The 23,223-nt window shown below is 53.7% G+C and overlaps 1 protein-coding gene across 5 annotated transcripts in view; it reads right to left on the bottom strand.

The window, feature by feature from the left end:
• The window catches only part of LOC100339432 (general transcription factor II-I repeat domain-containing protein 2B), a 51,489-nt gene that overhangs the window by 2,435 nt on the left and 25,831 nt on the right, over positions 1-23,223 (bottom strand). For 3 of the 5 annotated variants that reach the window (XM_089321975.1, XM_070064505.2, XM_070064506.2), the window contains 9 exons: positions 22,329-22,383; positions 21,971-22,017; positions 18,076-18,153; positions 12,031-12,087; positions 8,294-8,356; positions 5,243-5,317; positions 3,766-3,849; positions 1,162-1,345; positions 902-930 (listed from right to left, as the gene is read on the bottom strand). In XM_089321975.1, coding sequence (XP_089178101.1) covers positions 902-930; positions 1,162-1,345; positions 3,766-3,849; positions 5,243-5,317; positions 8,294-8,356; positions 12,031-12,087; positions 18,076-18,153; positions 21,971-22,017; positions 22,329-22,383 — 672 coding nt within the window. The remainder of the gene's footprint in view (positions 1-901; positions 931-1,161; positions 1,346-3,765; positions 3,850-5,242; positions 5,318-8,293; positions 8,357-12,030; positions 12,088-18,075; positions 18,154-21,970; positions 22,018-22,328; positions 22,384-23,223) is intronic. The other 2 variants (XM_089321976.1, XM_089321977.1) reach the window with 2 other exon arrangements.

Here is a 23,223-nt window from a genome sequence, read left to right as displayed (position 1 = left end):
GCCTCCATAAAAGCACTAAATACCAAAACCGGTCATTGCACGGGCAGATAAGGACTGAGCATGGCAAAACAACGCTTTGGCCTTCAAACTGTCAAGTAGGAGGCTCCCCGGTGGCTCAAACTCCAGCGGGCATGGCCGCATCCGCTGGTCTCACCCGCCCTCGAGAGCACCTGCCCCCTTGTAAGGGCCGTGTTGGGTTTGGACGTTGAGAACTCTTAACAAGCAGGGTGCTCAGCCCCGGGAGAGCTCAACCCCAGCACTGCAGGGCTGCTGGGAGCCCCAGCTGGGGGAGTGGGCTCGGGCATTTGGCCTAGACACCCACATCCCGTACCAGAGGGGGCCAGGCTGTGGCTCTACCTCCAGCTTCCTGCCAATGCGCACCCTGGGAAGTGGCAGAGGACAGCTCAGGTTCTTGGGTCCCTGTTCCCCCACAGTGGGAGATCAGGGTCGAGTTCCCGGCTCCCAGCTTTGGCTTTGGCCTACCCCCTAGTCTTTGCAGGCACCTGGGATGAACAAGTGGAAGTGAGCTTTCTCTCTTTGCCTCTCCCAGAAAATACAGTGGAAAGAACCGGCTGGGGGTGTGGTAGGGCAGGTGCAGGGAGAAGAGGTGAGGTCACAGTTGAGGGTGCCGTGTGCGCTGGGTGGCCAGGCAGGCACCATCGACCAAACTCATACACCGTGACTGTGGCTATGCGGTGGCTGCCAGCGTCATCAGACTATCGTGTGAGCCTTGCACAGGCGATGGAGCAACAGCTTCCTAACACGCGGGAGAAGGTCAAGTTCAGACAGAGGGCCGCATGCGCACTTTGCTCCCGGCTCCAGAAGTGAGACCCCTGCGGGGCTGGGGATGGTGCTGCGAGGGCTGGCGGGGGGGGGGGCTCTCTCTGCATGCGACACTCACCATTACTCAGTTCAAGTCCAGGCAGCGGCCTGCAGGGAGAGAGACATCGGTGAGCACAGCGCTAGGTGCTGAGTGGCACCTCTGTGCCGGGTGCAGCGGGCACCACGGAACGGGAGCAGGGACCCACGCTCAGCAGCAGGGGGCGCTACAGTGAGTGGGACTGCAGGGACCCGGGCAGGGGGCGGGGGGCACCTGCTGGGGCAAGCTGCCCTGAGCCAACCGGCTTGGTTCTCCTGGCTGAGCGGGGGCCGCTCACTCACCTGATGACCGTGAACTTGATGAACTCGGCGGCATCCAAGATCCTCCGCATGGAGCTGATCTCCAGGTAGCCGGGGGCTTTGAACACCACCCCCGGGGGCATGCCATCAATCACCACGCAGCCAGGGTTGAAGGTGATCTTCCTGTAGGGGACCTTCACGGGGAAATCCACGCCGATCGCTTCACCTGTGACGAGACATGCGGCGGAGTTTCTCACTTGCTTGCCCCAAGCCACGCCTGGTCTTTCTGAAGCTGTTGCATTTATTTGAGAGGCAGAGATACAGACAGACACAGAGAGGGTCTCCCATGTGCAGGTTCACTCCCCAGATGCCTACAACAGCCAGGGCCAGGAGCTCCATCTGGGTCTCCCACGTGGATGGCAGGGAGATTCCCAAACACCTGCTGCCTCCCAGGGTGGAATCAGAACCCAGGCACTCGGGTATGGGATGCGGGTATCTCAGCCAGCACCTTGGTGGTTGTCCCAAACACCTGCCGCACAACTCATCTCTGACACCAAGATTTTAAAATCGCTCACGGGCCATGACAACCCTGGGGACCTCCTGTTATTACTCCACTCTCAGCCGTCCCATGACAGACTTGACACTGGTGCGAGTCAAGCAGGCACCAGTGTCTCCATCCATGAGGTACCAGACTTTTCAGAAAGCTCATGGAGAATGGAATCAGAAGGTAGCTTTATTTTGGTGCAAACTATGTTGGAAATCCATGCAGAGGCAAGTTCATGGAAATGTGCATTATGAAAAATCTATGTGTTGGGCCGGCGCCGCGGCTCACTAGGCTAATCCTCCGCCTAGCGGCGCTGGCACACCGGGTTCTAGTCCCGGTTGGGGCGCCGGATTCTGTCCCGGTTGCCCCTCTTCCAGGCCAGCCCTCTGCTGTGGCCAGGGAGTACAGTGGAGGATGGCCCAAGTGCTTGGGCCCTGCACCCCATGGGAGACCAGGAAAAGCACCTGGCTCCTGGCTCCTGCCATCGGATCAGCGCAGCGCGCCGGCCGCGGCGGCCATTGGAGGGTGAACCAATGGCAAAGGAAGACCTTTCTCTCTGTCTCTCTCTCTCACTGTCCACTCTGCCTGTCAAAAAAAAAAAAAAAAAAAAATCTATGTGTGGATTTCGAAAATCTCTGCACCAAAATAAACTAACTTAAAAAAAAAAGATTTATTTGAAAGGCAGAATCATGGGGAGGGGGGGAAGGAGGGAGGGAAAGAGAGAGGGGTGGGGGCGCTCTGTCAGCTGATTCACTCTCCAAATGGCAAAAACAGACAGAGCTGGGCTGATCTGAAGCCAGGAGCCAGGAGCTTCTTCTGGGTCTCCCATGTGGGTGCAGGGGCCCAAGCACTTGGGCCATCTTCCACTGCTTTCCCAGGCCACAGCAGAGAGCTGGATCGGAAGAGGAGCAGCCAGGACTCACCAGTGCCCACACGGGATGCCAGTGCCATAGGTGGCAGCTTTACCTGCTACACCACAGCGTCGGCCCCAATACAGTTACTTTAATTCCATTTATCCACACGCTTTATGAAGGACCCTGGTAGAAATGACCATAATATCATCCTTGAAGGCTTTTGTGAGGATTAAATGATTGAGCCACACACCGGGCACAAAAAATATACTCATCCAAGATAAGAACTTCATAAGTCTAAGACAGCTATTATTGTTGTTGTTATTATTATTATTAGTGCTTCCATGTAAAATCTATTTAGTAAAAATGTACACTAATGTTGATCATGACTGGGGTGGTACTGAAGATGCAGCTCGGGGCACCCACCTGCACCTCCGAGTGCCTGGGTTTGAATCCTGGCCCCGCTCCTGGGAGGCAGCCATTGACGGCTCAGGTATCGGGTCCTTGACATCCACCAGGGAGACACAGATGGAGTTCCTGGCTCCTGGCTTTGGCCTGGCTCAGCCCTGGCTGGATTGGGTACCTGGGCAGGGCACCAGCAGATAGGAGGTGTATTGGTCCCTTGCTCTGGCTTTCAAATAAATATAACAAAATTTTTAAATGAAATGTGCTTTTTAAAACTTACATGTATTTTTTAAAGATTTATTTTATTTGAAAGGTACAGTTAGAGAGAAAAAGGGGTGGGGGAGAGAAAGAGGGAAAGATTGATTTTTCCATCTGCTGGTTCACTCCCTAATTTGCTGCAATGGCTGGGCTGGGCTAGACTGAAGCCAGGAGCCAGGAGCTTCATCTGGGTGCAGAGGTCCAAACACTTGGGCCATCTTCCACTGCTTTCCCAAGTGCATTGGCAGTGAGCTAGATGGGAAGCGGAGCAGCCAGGAATGGAGCCGGTGCCCATAGGGGATGCTGGTGCTGTAGGCAGCAGCTTTACCTGCTATGCCACAGCGCCAGCCTTATGAAATACTTCTTTCTAAAAGAATGTTTCAGGGCCAGGTTGTGTCATGGGTAAAGCCACCACCTAGCCTAGCCTAGCCCAGCCCCGGCTGTTGTGGCCATCTGGGGAGTAAACCAGTGGACTGAAGATCTCTCTGTCTCTCCCTCTCTCTCTAACTCTACCTTTCAAATAAATAAATCTTTTTCATTTTATTTCAGGTATATAAATTCTGAATACGTGACAATACAAAAACTTACCAAATTTTCGGCTAAAGAGGTCATTGACTTGTTCTCTTAGCTGCTTAATCTTTTCGATGCTTGACACTCTCTGTTTCTCATTGTCTAAAATAATGAAACAAATAAACAAACCAGGATTATTAATGTGCCCCCGGCCCCCACCCAAACAAACAAACAAACAAAAAAGCTGTTGGAAGAAATGCTTGTTAGCAATGGGCAGGTAGGTTACCCAGCTTCTCATTCAGTTTGCTCTGAGCAACAATGAAGTGTTTTGGAAATTTGCAAGTGGAAGCCATTGTACATGACGGAGAATTTTCCAAATGATGACGCCAGACAAGCACACTTCACACCACCTTAGGGAACGTTTTTCAAGATCCCGCAACACAAGGATGTCCATGGTACCTCGGTAGGAATCTTAGCCCACGCAATACGACAAGTGAAGGAAATGAGTTAGGTGGGGATAGTTTCCAGCACTTGAAGAAATCTGATTCTATTGGATTTTTTTTTTTTTTTGACAGGCAGAGTGGACAGTGAGAGAGAGAGAGACAGAGAGAAAGGTCTTCCTTTGCCATTGGTTCACCCTCCAATGGCCGCCGCGGCCGGAGCGCTGCGGCCGGCGCACCGCGCTGATCCGATGGCAGGAACCAGGAGCCAGGTGCTTTTCCTGGTCTCCCATGGGGTGCAGGGCCCAAGCACTTGGGCCATCCTCCACTGCACTCCCTGGCCACAGCAGAGGGCTGGCCTGGAAGAGGGGCAACCAGGACAGAATCCGGCACCCCGACCGGGGCTAGAACCCGGTGTGCCAGCGCCGCAAGGCGGAGGATTAGCCTAGTGAGCCGTGGCGCCGGCCTCTATTGGATCTTGAATAGCTGAAGCAAACACATGGCTCCAACCCCCACAGGCATAAAGCACCGTGTGGAAACGTCTCTCGCCTCTCTCCCGCCCTTAGCTCTGCTTCCTTCCCTGACCGTCTCTGTGCCTGGATTCTTTCCCGTCTTTCCAGATGTGTTTTCACACTCACACAGGTGGAAAAGGAGAGTACTTCATGACGGGCAGCAAATGAACTTCACCCCGTGGCCCCAGTCCCAATTCTCCGGCCGCCGGAATCTCCCAGACAGACGCTCTCATGTGGCCAGGAGAAGCAGTCTATCTGACGAACGGTGCCCGACAGTAGTGGGATATTTAGTGCACGGCAAGCTGCAGGCTGTTTTGTGTTTTTGCATTGCTCTCCCCTTGTTGTCAGGACGGACGAGGCAAAAGCCAGCGCCATGTCGTGAAACGCTTCGGTCAGAAGGGAAAGTGTGTACTCTGGGCTCTGCAACGTCACGAATTACGGCAAAGCCGCACGGAGCATCCATACCTGGGACAGAGATCTATTACGACAAAGCCACATGGAGCGTCCATAGCTGGGACAGGGACCTATTACGACAAAGCCACATGGAGCGTCCATACCTGGGACAGGGACCTATTACGACAAAGCTACACGGAGCGTCCATACCTGGGACAGGGACCTGAACAATGTTCAGCTCTTCCACGCCTGCTGCGGAATTTCCAATGCTGGATGAGTGTGTGTCTGCAGAAAACAAAGCAGAGATGAGACGAGAGCGCAGGGGTCAGAAGTCACAGAACACGAGGCTGACTCTCCTCTAAACAGGTCAAGTGTCACCCTGATTAGAAGCCCAGACTGTATTAAAAGAAAAAAAAAATTAGGGGCCAGCGCTGTGGCGCAGTGGGTTAACGCCCTGGCCTGCAGTGCCAGCATCCCATATGGGCGCCGGTTCTAGTCCCGGCTGCTCCACTTCTGATCCGGCTCTCTGTTGTGGCCTGGGAAAGCAGTGGAAGATGGCCCAGTCCTTGGGCTCCTGCACCCGTGTGGGAGACCCAGAAGAAGCTCCTGGCTCCTGGCTTCGGATTGGCGCAGCTCCGAACATTGTGGCCATCTGGGGAGTGAACCAATGGATGGAAGACCTCTCTCTCTCTCTCTCTCTAACTCTTTCAAATAAATAAATCTTAAAAAAATTTTTTTTAAATGTTCCAACATTTATTTAAAAGGCAGGACAGAGAGAGGTCCCCACGTGCATAGAGTAGCACGCTTTTATCCATGATTTTGCGTTTCACGGTCTCGGTTGCCTGTGGTCTGAAACTGTTGTGTGGAAAGTTCCAGAAAGAAAACAACTCAGTTTTAGAGCATGTGTGGCTCTGAGACAGCGAGACTGCAAGCCTCCCTGGAGGGGAACCACCCCTTTGGTGGATCTGCACGGACGCCCGGCCCCGTTGGTGTGCAGTGGGATCTCAGCTATGGGGGGGGGGGGGGCGCCGGGGAAGGGCTTGTGTTCCAGCAGCCCTGGGGGAGGAGCTGGTGCCACGCCGTGCACCTGCGCCCTCCCACGTCATCACAAGGAGGGCAAGGGTATCTAGAGGGAGAGACTATAGTCGCTCTGTTTTCTCATGAGGCACAGCTGTTAGCCTCTGTGCCTAGTGTATAAATGGAACTATATCATGGGCATGGACATACAGGAAGCACTCTGTGGTTTCTGGCGCCCGCTGGGGGTCCTGGGACCTACGCCCCGTGGATAAGGAGGGGCTGTTCTAATGGTTGGACGTGGTCTTACACAAGTGTGCAGATGGCAAACCAAACACATAGGACATACTAGTTTGTAAGTGTTTTGAATAACATAGCCTTTTTTTTTTTTCTTAAAACAATTTATGTATTTGAAAGGCAGAGTGACAGAGAGACAGATCTTCCATTTGCTGGTTCACTCCCCAAAATATCCGGGACAGCCAGGGCTGGGCCAGGCTGAAGCCAGGAGCCAGGAACTCCATCCTGGTCTCCCACATGTGTGGCAGGGGTCCAAGTCCCGGCCGTTCCACTTCCCAACTAGCTCCTTGCTAATGCGCCTGGGAAAGCTGCAGAAGACGGCCCAAGGGCTCGGACCCCTGCACCCACGTGGGAGAACAGGATGAAGCTCTAGGCTCCAGGCTTTGGCTTGGCCCAGCCCTGGCTGTTGCAGCCATTTGGGGAGTGAACCAGCAGATGTAAGACCTCTCTCTCTCTCTCCCAACTCTGCCTTTCAAATAAATAAATACACTTTAAAAAATCTGTTAAAAAAAAAAAAAACACCACCCTATATTAAAATCAAATGACACAACATCCTATTAATTAACAGAAAATCTTGCAGTACTAGCTGCAAGCATTATGGCCATGTCGACCATGCCACATAAATTCAGCTGAATCCAAGTCCAACATCTCGCAACGAAGTCAGCTGTGGCCTCGCACTTTGCTTTGCGTTTGTTCCTGTGGGGCTCGATGTTTTGGGTCTGCAGGCCAAGAGGTAACAGGAAACGGAAGGTGGGATCTCTATGATTGGAAACTCAGGGGAGGCTGAACATGACTCCATGCAGCCCATGAGCGAGTGCAGAACCAGGTGGCGGAACAAGCAGCACGTCTGGGTGGGACAGGTGCCAACAACTGCCAATCAACCAACAGCGGGAGGACAGTACCTGTGAACCCAAACCCCGCGTTCCCTGCTCTGGAGCAGTGAGCCTTGGCTTTTGGCTAAACAGGAACTCCTCCATCTGTCAGGAGTGAGCTGGATGTAGTTCAAGGTCATGGGTGTTTACCGTGCAACAGGAATGAGGGTGTGGGGCCACAGGAAGAGCAGCGCAGACCCCAAGGATAGAACCAGAGGCCACATTTTTCAAGGACATGTTGGATTTTGTGGAAAACAGCAACAAAAAAACTTTTGAAGAGAGACCCATGACCGCTGGCACCTTTGCAGGGACAGCTCTAAGGGGTGGTGACGCCGTCAGGGGCGTGCAGGAACCACAGCCAGCATTGCTTTGACAAGTCAGCAGCCGAGAGGTTTAAAGTGCTGACGACAATAAGAAATTTCTCAAAAATAATAAAACCAGGCATGAGCGTTTGGCAAGGGAGTTAAGACGCTGTTTGGGACTCCCACATCCTGCATCGGACTCCCTGGCATTAAGCCCTGGCTGTGTGCATAGTTCCATCTTCCTGCCAGCGTGCATGCTGGGAGATGATGGCTCAAGTGCTTGGGCCCTGGCCATCCACAGAGGAGACCTGGATGGAGTTCAGGCTCCTGCCTTGGGCTTGGCTCGGCCCTGGCAGTTGCAGGAATTTGAGGAGTGAACCAGTAGGTGGGAGGCCTCTGTCTATCTTCCAAATAAATAAATAAATTATTATGAATCGCCACTGGTGGACAGGGACCCACGGGGACTGTGTGGTCTCTGAAGAATTTGCAATCAACTCAATTGGCTTTACCACGATTGAGGAATCAGGTCCACGCAGTTGTGCAAACCACCTAGCTGATCTACCCCCTTCCGTCTTTCCTCCCTTGTACCGAGAAGTGTGGACCTTCTGGGACCAGTGCAAGCTCACATGGCGTACCTGCGTTGCCTGCCACGCCCCGAGCACTGGGTCCTAGCAGAGGGGCTGCTGGAGTTGTTAGTGCGCACCAAGACCCACCGCACACCTCCTGCCGACAATGCTCTGAGAAAGGATCCAAGTGACTGTGACCAGGCCACTGACCTTCCATTTTCACGTCCGCTTCGGGGTCCTTGTTTCTTTCTGGAGGGACCGGCTGAGTAGAATCTTGAAAAAAAAAATTTCTAAAATGACCTCCATTATTATTATTTTTTTTGACAGGCAGAATTAGACAGTGAGAGAGACAGAGAGAAAGGTCTTCCTTCTGTTGGTTCACCCCCCAAATGGCCGCTATGGCTGGCGCGCTGCAGCTGGCGCGCCACACCGATCCGAAGCCAGGAGCCAGGTGCTTCTCCTGGTCTCCTATGCGGGTGCAGGGCCCAAGCACTTGGGCCATCCTCCACTGCCCTCCCGGGCCACAGCAGAGAGCTGGACTGGAAGAGGGGCAACCAGGACAGAACCGGCGCCCCGTCTGGGACTAGAACCCAGGGTGCTGATGCCGCAGGCGGAGGATTAGCCTAGTGAGCCATGGCACCAGCCAACCTCCATTATTAAGTATTCTCTTCATATACCCACAGCTTGCTGCCCCCACCCCCAGCAAAGGAGCATATCTTGGCCTTTTACATAGTGTACAAGGTGGACATCTGGTGTAATGGTTTAAGGCACCACCTGGGAGGCCCACATCTGATATCGGAGTGCCCAGGTTTGACTTCTAGCTCTTGTCCTGATTCCAGCTCCTGGCTAATGCACACCCTGGGAGGCAGCAGGTGATGGTTCGAATGCTTGGGTCCCTGATACCACATGGGAGACCTGGATTAAGTTCCAGGCTCCTAGCTTCAGCTTGGTCCAGCCCTGGCTGTTGTGGGCATTTGGGGAGTGAACCAGCCCATGGAAGATCTCTCTCTCTCTCTCTCCTAAATAAATGAAAATAAATAAAAGTGAAACAAAAATAACCAAGTATCTTTTAAAAAGTCCTACTTGGAGAGAGATTAACTCACTTTAAAAAGATTTATTTATTTGAAAGGGAAAGTAAGAGAGAGAGACGAGACTCTTCCATCCACTGGTTCACTTCCACAAGTGGCCGTGATGGCCAGGGCTGGGCCAGGCTAACCAGAAGTATGGAACTTCACCTGGGTCTCCCACATCAGGGCAGGGGCCCAGAGCGGCTGGAAGACGCAGATGAGGAAGAAGAAACAAAACACAACAATAAGCAAACAGAAGCGTCGCATCCCCGGCTGCACACGGATGAACCTTGAGGACTTTATGCTGAGTGACATCAGACGGTCACAATGACAAACACTGCCCGATTCCACCCACATGAGCGAGCTACCTACAGCCACCCAAATGCACAGAAACCTGAAGACTGCTGGCTGCCGGGAGCTGGGGCGCGAAATGGAGCTGTTGCCCTCGTTCTGCACAAAGTCCGGGGGCAGGTGTTGGGGTGCAGCGGGTTAAGCCACCTGCTGTGACCCAGCTCCCTGCTAATGTGCCGGGGAAGGCAGTGGAAAATGGCCCAAGTGCTTGGGCCCCTGCACCCACATGGGAGACCCAGATGGAGTTTCAGGCTCCTGACTTCAGCTTGGCCCAGCCCTGGCCACTGGGGCCATTTGGGGAGTGAACCAGCCACTGATGGAAGATCTCTCTCTCTCTCTCTCTCTGTCACTCTGCCTTTCAAATAAGTAAATCTTTAAACAAGGGGGAGCCGGCACCACGGCTCACTAGGCTAATCCTCCACCTTGCAGCTCCGGCACACCAGGTTCTAGTCCTGGTCGGGGCGCCGGATTCTGTCCTGGTTGCCCCTCTTCCAGGCGAGCTCTCTGCTGTGGCCAGGGAGTGCAGTGGAGGATGGCCCAATTACTTGGGCCCTGCACCCCATGGGAGACCAGGATAAATACCTGGCTCCTGCCATTGGATCAGCGCGCTGGCCGCGGCGGCCATTGGAGGGTGAACCAATGGCAAAGGAAGACCTTTCTCTCTGTCTCTCTCTCTCACTGTCCACTCTGCCTGTCAAAAAAATAAATAAATAAATAAATAAATAAACAAGGGGGAAAAAATTCTGACGATCTGATTCCCTGATTCCTAACCACGTGAATACAGCAAACAGCATAGAAATGTGCTCTTAGCAAGGACTGGGCGGGGCGTGGTCCCATGACTCCTGTCCCACGCAGGTCTACGCATCCTGGTGCATGGTGCCCAGCCAGGCTGCAAGAATCTGCCCTCCGGGAAAAGTCTCACCGTGACTGGATAGAGCCCCCAGATAAGTCCTCACACCTTCGGCCTGTTCACTTTCACATCCCTGGGGCAGAGTCGTCACTGGAACAAACAGCTCTCCGCGAATTCAGACAAGAACCGCATCGCTTCCCGGCCTTTTGGCTAAGATCAAGTGCAGACAAGAACCACAACCATGGAACTGATGGTTCCAGGCATGGCGGAGCTTGGCTCTCACTAAGGAAAAGGAGGAAGGTGTTCGCTCCAGGGCTAGGACTGAAGCAGGTGGGACAGCAGCGTTGGATGCAGGGAATTTTTTTTTTTTTTTTTTTTGGACAGGCAGAGTGGACAGTGAGAGAGAGAGACAGAGAGAAAGGTCTTCCTTTTGCCGTTGGTTCACCCTCCAATGGCCGCCCCAGCCAGCGCACTGCACTGATCCGAAGGCGGGAGCCAGGTGCTTCTCCTGGTCTCCCATGGGGTGCAGGGCCCAAGCACCTGGGCCATCCTCCACTGCACTCCCTGGCCACAGCAGAGAGCTGGCCTGGAAGAGGGGCAACCGGGACAGAATCCGGCGCCCTGACCGGGACTAGAACCCGGTGTGCCAGCGCCGCAAGGCAGAGGATTAGCCTAGTGAACCATGGCGCCGGCCTATATTCTTAGACTGGTATCTAGGTACTACATTGGATCTGTTCTTTGTATCAATATCACATTAATGTGAGAGTTGATGAGAAAAATAAAGGTCAATGCAGTCGCTCCAGGGGCTGCTAGAGTCACGTTTCACAATAAAGCACATCAGACCCCACCCCACTGCCAATCGGAACAACAGCTGAAAATGACCACCGACCAGCGGCCTGCACTAGGGGGGGAAATCCCCACGGGGTCTGGTCCCGCACTTGTCACCGTCTCAGACGGATGAAGCTCCTAAATGCAACATTATCCCACCCATGAACTGGCTCTGGGTGTGCAGAGGGAAGGTCGTTTATGAATCTGATTTTAGACACACATCAATCCCTTTAAGAGTTCAGGTTCAGGGGCCAGCGCTGTGGTGTAATAGGTTAAGCCTCTGCCTGCAGTGCCGGCAAACCATATGGGCAACCAGTTTGGGTCCTGGCCGCTCCTCTTCCTATCCAGCTCTCTGCTGTGGCCTGGGAAAGCAGTAGAAGATGGCCCAAGTCCTTGGCCCCTGCACCTGCGTGGAAGACCCAGAAGAGGTTCCTGGCTCCTGGCTTCAGATCAGTGCAGCTCCGGCCATTGCGGTCAACTGGGAAGTGAACCAGCGAATGAAAGACATTTCTCTCTTTCTCTCTCCCTCCCTCCCTCCCTTCCTTTCTCTCTCTCTCTCTCTTTTTCCCTCTCTCCTTCTCTCTCTGTGTAACTCTGACTTTCAAATAAATAAATAAATCTTCAAAAAAAAAAAAAAAAAAAAAGAAGAGGTCTATGTATGATGTTGACTCTTAGGACAAGACCTCAACTGGTTTCCTTAGAAGGCAGGCGTGCCTGAAGTCTTGTTCTTTATTTCAAACATGCGTATGTAACAGAATACAGGGTCCACTGCAAGAAACTGGAAAATCTAAACAGGAGAGAGAGAAAGCAAGAGCAGGAGAGGGAGAGAGAAGACGCTTCCTCTTTCTAACCTTCCATTGGTAATTCCATTTCCATTACTTCGTGGCCTGTGGAAGAATGGAGGCCCCCTGCAAAGAAAATAAACACCAAGTAACAAAAGGAGATAAAGGACATTTTACAAAGAAACCACTGCACACCGTGCAGACAACTTAACATCCGCCTACACAGGAAGTACTTTACTCCCTGAAACAAAATGCAAACAATCCTTTCCTATGTTTCCTTTTTACTTTGGAAATTTCCAAGCATGCCGAAGCAGAGAGCAGGTGCCGTGAGGCCCACGTTCCCGTCAGCCCGTGTAACCCTGTTCTATGTGCGCTTGCTCCCCCGTGCCCTCCGGGACTTGAGTCCATTCCAGCCACAGTAGAATCCCTTGTGCAAACGCTGCAGTGTGTACAAGCCACACATGGGGGCGCTCTTCCTTCAGTGCTACACCAGTATCGTGATGACATCCCGAGCGAACCGTAATTCATTTCTGTATTTATTTATTTATTTGAAAGGCAGTGAGACAGAGACAGAGACCTCTCATCTGTTGGTTCGCTCCCCAAATGGCCGCCATAGCTGGGGCTGGGTCAGGCTGAAGCCAGGAGCCTGGAACCCAATCCAAGTTCCTACACGGGTGATAGGGATCCATGTGCTTGAGCCATCACTACTGCCTCCCTGGGGTGTGCCTTAGCAGGAAGCTGAACTGGAAGCAGAGCTAGGACTCAAACCCAGGATTTATGCTATGGGATGCAGGCGTCCCAAGCGAAATTGGATGAGCTGTGTCAAATGCCCGACCCCACTGACATTCTGAAAGAACAGAGACCCCCCCACCTCATGTTCCCGCCCACATTCCAGGGGCACCTAGCATTTCCACCCCCAGCAGTGTCAGGTTTTGCATTCTGGGCCAGAACACTGTCTACATGGTGTTGTGTCCTGCTCAGGACACTGTACCACAAACCGCAGCGATGCCATCCACGGTCTTGTTCCTCCATTTTTTTTTTCAAGTTTATTTATTTGAAAGACAGACTGACAGAGAGAGAGAGAGAGAGAGAGAGAGAGAGAGAAATCTTCCATCTGTTGATTCACTCCTCAAATGCCCACAACAGCCAGACCTGGGCCAGGAGCCAGGAACTCCATCTGGGTCTCCCACGTGGGTGGCAGGGGCCCAAGTATGTGAGTCGTCATCTCCTGCCTCCCAGAACGCGTTAGCTGGCAGCTGGATGGGAAAAGCAGCAGCCAGGACTTGAGGCAGGTGCTTGAATGTGGAATGGGAGCAGCCCAAGCGGCGGCTTCACCTGCTGCACCACCACACCCACCCCACTCCTCCATTTGAACCTCTCACTCCAAGGGACACTGACCACCTGCTGGCCCCGCGGACGCCACTCTCTGGCCACAATGGCATGAGTGCTCTCACAAGCCTTCCAGACACGGCCAGGAAGACCAGCAGGGCGCCTGAGAGGCTGGCTCCTGAACCCACGTGAAACCCCGCTGGGGAATAAGCTCCTACCCTGTCTCCCTGTGCAACCCGTCAATGGACCACATCTTTCCTCTTTTGCTGCCCTGCCTGGGAAACCTCCCTGCAGCTTCCGACCAGGCCTCCGCTCCGCCCCGTCCGGATGCCCGTATGTGAGCTGCCCTAATAAACCAGTCACGTGCGGAGCCTCCATCTTCCCTCTCTGGTCTGGGGATTCCTGCTAGGTGTGGGAGGAATTACACACTTTGGTGATGCTTAGATGACATCACGTCTACGTGCTGTCCATATGTTCCTCCCTGATGTGAGTGTATTTATGTATTTATTTATTTGACAGGTAGAGTTATAGACAGTGAAAGAGAGAGAGACAGAAAGGTCTTCCTTCCATTGGTTCACCCCCAAAATGGCCACTACGGCCAGCGCTGTGCTGATCTGAAGCCAGGAGCCAGGTGCTTCTGGTCTCCCATGGGGTGCAGGGCCCAAGCACTTGGGCCATCCTCCACTGCCCTCCCTGGCCACAGCAGAGAGCTGGCCTGGAAGAGGGGCAACCGGGACAGAATCCGGTGCAGCCATTTGGGGGATGAACCAATGGAAGGAAGACCTTTATCTCTCTCTCTCTCACTGTCTAACTCTGCCTGTCAAAAAAAAAAAAAAAAAGGCCGGCGCCGCGGCTCACTAGGCTAATCCTCTGCCTAGCGGCGCTGGCACACCAGGTTCTAGTCCCCGTTGGGGCGCCGGATTCTGTCCCGGTTGCCCCTCTTCCAGGCCAGCTCTCTGCTGTGGCCCGGGAGGGCAGTGGAGGATGGCCCAAGTGCTTGGGCCCTGCACCCCATGGGAGAACAGGAAGAAGCACCTGGCTCCTGGTTTCGGATCAACGCAGCGCTGGCCGTAGCGGCCATTTGGGGAGTGAACCAACAGAAGAAAGACCTTTCTCTCTCTCTCTCTCACTGTCTAACTCTGCCTGTCAAAAAAAAAAAAAAAAAAAAAAAAAGCCTCATAGATTTTATCCCCTAGAATTCTTTAAGAGGACAAAAATGGGGGAGGCAATCTTGTATGTTTTCCCCTTCATGGTAAGGCCGCGACACAGACGTCTGGATTCTAACAGGAAGTGTTCCCTCCGATGAGTGACTGAACGTGAACCTGCCCCACTTTATGGCTTTCCAGTTGTTGGCTGCCTACAAGCTGGGACATACATTTCATTCCCATTCCCACGACTTACATCAGAGCCACTGAGGCCCGAGCATGAAAGACCATCCAGATGGGCCAAGCTGGGGAACTCACAGCTAGTCTCCTAAGTTGGCCCCCGTGGGTGGTCCTAGGAGAGCCCACTAGGAAGCACCTGCCAATCACCGATTCCACAATGACTGGAAGACGCAGGGGAGGTTACAGACCAGGCTCACGCTGCCTGCCAAGAAGCAGCCGTGGCCGAGGCGGTGAAGGGTGGCAGGCAGGAGGCCAGGCATAGACTGTGCTGTCCACAGGCGACCACGTGCTCTCATGCCTTGTCAGGACACTGCTCCACGTCAGTCGGGGCTGACGGTGGGGACAGGTCAGGGTCAGGGGCAGGCGCCGGGCCCAGCTGTCGGAGGCACCTGCAACCCGTCTCACAGGGTCTGAGTCCTGACTCTGCTTCCTGCTAGCGCACGCCTTGGGCTGCGTTCCTGCCACTCGTGTGGGAGGCCTGGAGTCAGTCCCCAGCTTGGGCCTGGCCCAGCCGTGGCTGTTTGCAGGCACCTCGGGAGCGAACACCAGATAGGAGGTATGTCTGTCTATTTGCCTCTCAATAACAACAAATTTACAAAGTACACCTCTTGCAGCTCATGTGCAAACAGGTAAAAGCAAAAAACCTTTTTCTGTAGCCAAGGTGCACAGTGTGGCAACGCTGCACAGGATTGGCAATCCAGCCCGTTGATTAGCCAACTTCCCCATCACTATGCCACAAACAAAGGGTGAAGGATTGCAGTTCTGCTCAGAAAATCCTATGGCCAAAAAAAACAAAACAAAACAAAAACCACTACTACCACGAGGTGGCCTATCTGGGTGACACTCGGACAGGTTTGGGAGCAGGAAAAGTCACTCACGGGACAAGATAGTGGAGGGACTAGGTGGGCATGGGGCACGCACCATCTGGAGGCAGAGAAGGGCAAGGGGGTTGGGGGAGGGGACCGGAGACTTGGATGTTAGACCTGCACCTGCTGAGCCAACCTTGCATTCCCAGCACAAACTCCCTTTTGGTCATGGAGTATGATCCTACATAGCTACATTCATTGGCTTTGTTAAGATTTTTTTTTTGGCCGGTGCCACGGCTCACTAGGCTAATCCTCCGCCTTGCGGCGCCGGCACACCGGGTTCTAGTCCCAGTTGGGGCGCCGGATTCTGTCCTGGTTGCCCCTCTTCCAGGCCAGCTCTCTGCTGTGGCCAGGGAGTGCAGTGGAGGATGGCCCAAGTGCTTGGGCCCTGCACCCCATGGGAGACCAGGATAAGTACCTGGCTCCTGCCATCGGATCAGCGCGGTGCGCCGGTCGCAGTGCACTGGCCGCGGTGGCCATTGGAGGGTGAACCAACGGCAAAGGAAGACCTTTCTCTCTGTCTCTCTCTCTCACTGTCCACTCTGCCTGTCAAAAAAAAAAAAGATTTTTTTAAAGATTTGTTTATATATTTTGAAAGGTATAGTAACAGAGAGAGAGAGGGAGAGACAGAGAGAGATCTTTCACCTACTGGTTCACTCCCCAAATGGCCACAATGCTTGGGGCTGGGCCGGACCAAAGCCAGGAGCCAGGAGCTTTTTCCAGGTCTCCCATGTTGTGGCAGGGGCCCAAGCACTTGGGCCATCCTTGGGTGCTTTCCCAGGAGCATTAGCAGGGAGCTGGATCAGAAGTGGAGAAGCCAGGACTCGAACCGGTGACCATATGCAGGTGGATGCTTAACCCACTACACCACAGCGCTGGCCTCGGAGATTTTTTTTTTTTAAGATTTATTTACTGACTTGAAAGGCAGAATGAGAGAGAGAGAGAGAGAGAGAGAGAGAGAGACAGTGAGACAGATCTTTCATCCGCCGGTTCCCTCCAGCAAGGTCACCTATGCTCACGGGGACACGAGGTGACGTGTCAGTACTGTTCAGAGCAATGGGAGTTCAGACAGAGAGGGGACGCAGGTCTTTGTGAAGGGCAGAAGCAGGTGTCCGGGGATCCGAACGAGCGAGCCTGGGGGCTCTGGGTGGGAGTGCGGGGCTGTGTCCTCCTGCCGGGCTCAGGGCTAAGCTGAGGGAGTTCTCAGGGAGCAGCAACAGCACACAGCAGGCTGCACCAAGTGCTCGGGGCTGGGGAGTTCTGAGCAGGCTCTGGGAGGCTGGGAGTGGGACGGGGGAGACCAGGCTGCACCAAGCGCTCGGGGCTGGGAGGTTGTGAGCAGGCTCTGGGAGGTGTGGGGTGGGGGAGGGGGGAGGGACAGGGGGAGCCCAGGCTGCACCAAGTGTTCCAAGTGTTCGGAGCTGGGAGGTTGTGAGCAGGCTCTGGGAGGTGTGGGGTGGGGGAGAGGGAGGGACAGGGGGAGCCCAGGCTGCACCAAGTGTTCGGGGCTGGGAGATTGTGAGCAGGCTCTGGGAGGTGTGGGGTGGGGGAGGGGGGAGGGACAGGGGGAGCCCAGGCTGCACCAAGCGCTCGGGGCTGGGGGGTTCTGAGCAGGCTCTTGGGAAGTGGGGGGGGGGCAGGACAGCAGTGACAAGCAGATGCGTTCATTTCTTTCTGCCTTTAGATGAAAAAAAATAATTTCCCAACAACACTTACAGAGCTACTTAACACTCCGAGAAAATTCTGGTTAAGGTTTCTGTGGCAAATGTTTCACATTTGACTATCACGTTTGGGGGATAAAAATCACCCTGTTTCCCACGCTCTGCCCACAGGCACGCGCAGAGATGGAGAACAGGGGTGGGATTCGGCCTATGCATTGGGACTCTTGCATCCCAGGGGTTACGGTCCCTGTCCTGCTTCCAAGCCAACTTCCTGCCAACACTGCCCCCGTGAGGCAGCGGTGACGGCTCAGTAGCTGCGCCCCTGTCACTCACAAGGGAGAGCTCCCAGCTCTGGCCATTGAGGGCATTCGGGGAGTGAACCGGGGGTGCTCTGTCTCTGTCCCACTGCCTCTTTAATAACACTAATATTAACACTACTAACGGAAGACAGAATGGGTGTGCAAGGTGCATGGCGGTCTAGTTCATCAAATAACACGCAAGACGTGGGGTCCCTGTGCGCGCCTGAGTACTGTGTGGGCTTGCTGTCACCCGTCCTCCTGCACACTGGAGGTGTCTGATGCCAGTGGTGCCCCACGGTGACGAAGGCCAGGCACTCCAGCTCCGTCTCTCCCTGCTCAGACACCGAGGGACAGGCGGGATTCGGGAACGCGCTCGGGGAGGACAGTGCAGACCCACACTCCAGGAGGACCAGGCCGGGCTGCTGAAGACTGGAAGAGTGTTTACCTTAAAGGGCAAGTGTGCTAATTCCTAGGGAGACACACACAGGGCTCTGCGACTCTTGGCCTGCTTTTCGGATGGGTGGCAAGGGACACTTTTCTACTCGTTAAGACAGTGATGATCAGACGGTATTACCTTGCGCGTGACATTCGTGGTAGCTGGGATCTTCCGATTCTTTTTTGATAGACACATCCGCCGCTGCCCGTGGGATGCCTTGGGAGGCCACAGAAATTAAAACAACCACATGTTAGGTCAAACCCAGCAACCGAGAACCAGGACCGGTGTGGCTGACGTGCAGGGGCTGTGGTGATGAATAGAGCAACACCACGGTCAGCCAGAAGCCCAGGGCTCTCTCGCTGTGGGCAAACGTGGCTGTCAATGCAAATATACACATCACATAGAGGCTGCCACTGTGGTGCCCCGGGTTAAGCCACCACCTGTGATGCATGCGTCCCATATGGGCACCAGTTCAAGTCCCGGCTGCTCTGCTTCTGATCTAGCTCCCCTCAATGGCTTGGGAAAAGCAGCAGAGGATGGCCCAAGTCCTTAGGCCCCTGCCACCCACGTGGGAGACCCAGATGGAGTTACAGCCTCCTGGCTTTGGCCTGGCCCAGCCCCAACTGTTGCAGCCCTTTGGGGAGCCCTCTGCCTCTCCCTCTCTGTAACTCTTTTTAAATAAATCTTTACAAAAAAAAAAAAACACCCAGAAATATAAATAGTATAAATATAAAAGAATAGAAAGATATCCACATATATAAGTTTATGTATAGGGTTTACGAAATGATAGATTATATCAGTGTAAAATAATGTCAGCAAGAAGAGAGGAGGAGAGAGAAACAAAGACGGGGAGAAGAGCAGTGAGAGGAAGGATCCCCAGGTAGGGTCCCGGTCTGCGGACACTTTCCCTATCATGAGTGCTGAATGCCCCATACGTTTATATGACCTGTTATAAATATTATTTTTTAAAAGTACGTATTTGAAAGGCAGAGAGGGGCCGGCGCCGCAGCTCACTAGGCTAATCCTCCACCTTGCGGCGCCGGCACACCGGGTTCTAGTCCTGGTCGGGGCTCCGGATTCTGTCCCAGTTGCCCCTCTTCCAGGCCAGCTCTCTGCTGTGGCCAGGGAGTGCAGTGGAGGATGGCCCAAGTGCTTGGGCCCTGCACCCCATGGGAGACCAGGAGAAGCACCTGGCTCCTGCCATCGGATCAGCGCTGTGCACCAGCCGAGGCAGCCATTGGAGGGTGAACCAACGGCAAAGGAAGACCTTTCTCTCTGTCTCTCTCTCTCTGTCCACTCTGCCTGTCAAAAAAAAAAAAAAAAAAAAAAAAAAAGTATGTATTTGAAAGGCAGAGAGGAAAGAGAGACACGGAGAGAGAATCTTCCATCTACTGGTTCATTTGGTGGCAGGGACCCAAGCACTTAGGCCATCGTCTGCCGCCTCCCAGGCGCGTTAGCAGGAAGCTGGGGCGGAAGCGGAGGTGGAGAAGAGCTAGGGCTGAAGGCACGCCACCTCTGTAGTGAGGCTCACGCTCTGCTGCCCTGCCACGCAGGCTCCCTTCCTGCCGTCAGCCTGTGTTGCACTGACCCAGAGCCACCGAAGGGGCCCCGAACCACCCTGGGACGACGGGGCAGCTGCTGAGGACATGGTGGGCACAAAACTCCCCACAGTTGTGGCCGCAGGACCCCTGAGTAAGACAGAGGAGAAGCCTGGTCCACTTGGGGTCCTGTCCCTCCCCAGAGTTGTGGGGGCTCCTGCACTTTAACCACTCCTGTCCCCTCAGGGACGCTGACATTCTGACTTCTGGTTTATCCATGCCTAAGTCTCTATCCTCCCTTTTCTCTTTTCTTCTTTTAAACACATTTTATTTTAACTGGACAGGGATAGATTCAGAGAGAGAGAACTCCTAGCCTCTGGTCTATTCCCCAGATGTCCACCATGGCCTATCCAAGGTCAAAGTCAGGAGCTAGGGACTCCACCCAGGTCTCCTGTGTGGAAGGCAGGGACCCGACTACTTGAGCCATCATCACCTGCTGCCTCCTAGGGTCTGCAGCAGCCGGACGCTGGAGCTGCAACCCGGGTGCTCTGAGAGGGGACCTGGGTGTCTTAATCACTGTGCCAAGTGCCTGCCCCTTCTTCTTGATGCCGATTCTTGTTTCTCTGCTGGATTTTCTGAGATTGGACTTCACTTTACATTTTGCACTGTTTATGTCATACCTGGAGGTTTGTTACGAAACTCTAGTTTGACCCTTGGAGAGTCAGCTTGTGTTCATGTTCGTCCTCTTGTCCTTTTTGAGTTTTGGCTTTAGATACTTGTTACATTACCTTCCTTCCTCCCTCCCTCCCTTCCTTTCATTCATTTTGAAGATTCATTTATTTATTCGAAAGGGTACAGAGAGAGAGGGAGAGGAAGAAGGAGGAGGAGAGGGAGAGAGAGAGAAGGAGAGGAAGAGGGAGAAAGAGAGAGAGAAAGAAAGATCTTCTATGTACCGGTTCATTCCCCAGATGGCTGCAATGGCCAGGGCTGGACCAGGAGCCAGGAGCTTCCTGCATGTTCCACGTGGGTGCAGGGCCCCACGCACTTGTCCATCTTCCACGGCCTTCCCAGGCTACAGCAGGGAGCTGGATCGGAAGTGGAGCAGCCGGTGAACTGGCACCCCTTGTTTAATGCTTTCGGTCTTTCCCTATCATTTGATCAAACACTTGAGCTTAAAAATACTTTTTCTACTCTAAGCCTTTTAACATGTTCCCCTCTAATTAATGCTGGTTCCCTTCCTTCCTTTTCTTTCTTTATTTCTCTCTCTCTCTCTCTTTCCCTTTTTAAAGGTTTATTTCTTTGACAGACTGATAGCAAGAGAGAGATATCTTCCATCTTCTGGTTCGTCCCCCAAATGCCTGAAACACCCATGGCTGGCCCAGGCCATACCTAGGAGGCTGGAACTTCATCTGGGTCTCCCACAAGGGTGGCAGGAAATGGGAGAGCTGAGACTAACCCCAGGTACTCCAGCAAGGGATGTGGGCGTCCCAGGTAGTGACCTAACCTGCTGGGCCTCAATGCCTGCCCCCAGGTTTTGTTTGTTTGTTTGACAGGCAGAGTTAGACAGTGAGAGAGAGAGACAGAGAGAAAGGTCTTCCTTCCGCCGGTTCACCCCCCAAATGGCCGCCACGGCTGGTGCGCTGCACCGATCCGAAGCCAGGAGCCAGGTGCCTCCTCCTGGTTTGTTTTTGAGAAGTGGGGAGTGGTGGGGGTGGAGGGGCATCTCCTCTCGTCCATGGCAGAGGGACTTGTCCCAGTGGACATCGTCCTAGGAACGCACCTGCTGTAGAACATGCAGGAATGACGCAACAGTGCATGACGGCAGTAAAACAAAAATGTATCCAAGAGGAAGACCACGGCTCTATTTGCCATGTTATAATTCCAAATGCGTACTCAAGGCCCTTTGCTCATTTCACACTCAGGTAATTTAAGCATAACTAAAATAACATTTTTTCTCCTAATACATCTACTTTGTAATATCTTGTTACCTAATATCTTGTTACTTTGTAATATCTTGTTTTACTTTCTTCTAACCTTTGTGAGTAAAATACAACTTTTCTTCCTTTGCCGTTGGTTCACCCTCCAATGGCCGCCGCGGCCGGCGCGCTGCGGCCGGCGCACTGCGCTGATCCAATGGCAGGAGCCAGGAGCCAGGTGCTTTTCCTGGTCTCCCATGGGGTGCAGGGCCCAAGCACTTGGGCCATCCTCCACTGCACTCCCGGGCCACAGCAGAGAGCTGGCCTGGAAGAGGGGCAACCGGGACAGAATCCGGCGCCCCAACCGGGACTAGAACCCGGTGTGCCGGCACCGCAAGGCGGAGGATTAGCCTAGTGAGCCGCGGCGCCGGCCTTAAAATACGACTTTTCACCAAATAGACCCCAAGTGAGGTTAACCAGAGCACTGGTTTCCACTTTTTATTTTTTGGAAAATGAAAGAAAGGAGTTAAATGCTGACCTACTAAGTACTTCATTCTGAAAGCATCGGTTGGGACCTACCAGAATCTTCCATGGGTTCGGTTTTCACATTGATGGGGTCACCAGAGCTGCAAGGAGAAGGAGCCGGGTGAGGACCAGACACCTGGACACACCAAAGTCAAGGGCCCTGCATGTGTGTGCCACCGAGCCCCTCCCCCATCAACCAAAGGCCAAACCGCATCAAACAACGTTGTGAATACTTCGTTACAAACTTAAAGGTGTTGACCCAATACAGTCCTAGAATTCCAAGTAGATGAAGATTTAATATTAAATTTAGTGTTTAATTTAATATTCAGCATCATGCAGAGGCCCCTCCAGAGCCTAAGCACACACTCTGTGGTCAGGTGCACGTTTGGTTTTTTCATTATTCCCCCATTACCTTCTGTTTGCTGCCGGCATGGCTCTCTCGGCATTGGGCACGCTGCCAGGAGCACCTGTGTGGGAACAAAAAACACCTGCTGGCCCCTTGAGTGCCTTGAAGCAAGACCGAAGTTCAAAGGCAAATACTCGGAAAGCAAATCTACAGAGGAATCCCGGCTCCGGGCCCTCGTGGGATGGCAGTGCAGGGCAGTTCCCTGAGCTCTGGGGCCACTGGCGGGGGCAGAATCGGGCTGGTGAGCAGGCGGGGCCCCGAGGGTGGGTGTGAATTCCTGCCTTGCTGCTCATCGGCTGGGCAACCTGAATGAGCCGCTAAGCCTCCCCCTGCCTCTGTCTTCCCATCAGATCAGTGGGTGTGCAAGGATTGACCGACACGGTCAGTTCTGTGGATCCATGGGCCCTGCACAAATACAAGACCATTTCATAAAAGGCGTTTGGGCGACCACAGAGGGTCCCAGGCCAGGTGCCCCGTGGGTGCTGTCGGACAGCTGAACACACAGAGCGATCAGAACAGTGCCTGGAAATCTTGTGACAATCTCGTAGCCACCTGCCACCCACCCCTAACCCGAGCTAGGGGAGTATAGGACCTCACAACTACTCCCAACACAGACCTGGCTCTGTGCTCAGTCCATTCCTTAAGGGTCCCACGTCACCCGCCAGGTCCAGTCGTGTGCGACCCTGGCTCAGGGCCGGCTCCTTCCTCCACCTACGTGGGCTCAACAGGGCCTCCTCTTTCGATCTGGCCTTTCATGGACACTGGACAGCTCCGAGCCGAGCTTCCTGGCACCTCCCAAAGTACTGATAGGGGCAGGATGTGGGTCTAGGTGGGTCTTTAAGTGCTTTTGGAGCCGTCACTTTTGGGGGAAGTTCTCCCCATTGGCCTACAGGAGGCTCTG

Source organism: Oryctolagus cuniculus, chromosome 19 (assembly GCF_051225735.1).
Source record: "Oryctolagus cuniculus isolate XC-2025 breed Fujian yellow rabbit chromosome 19, ASM5122573v1, whole genome shotgun sequence".
Classification (NCBI taxonomy): Eukaryota; Metazoa; Chordata; class Mammalia; order Lagomorpha; family Leporidae; genus Oryctolagus; species Oryctolagus cuniculus.
Note: the sequence above shows the minus strand (reverse complement) of the source record. Positions and strands in the feature narration are given on the sequence as shown.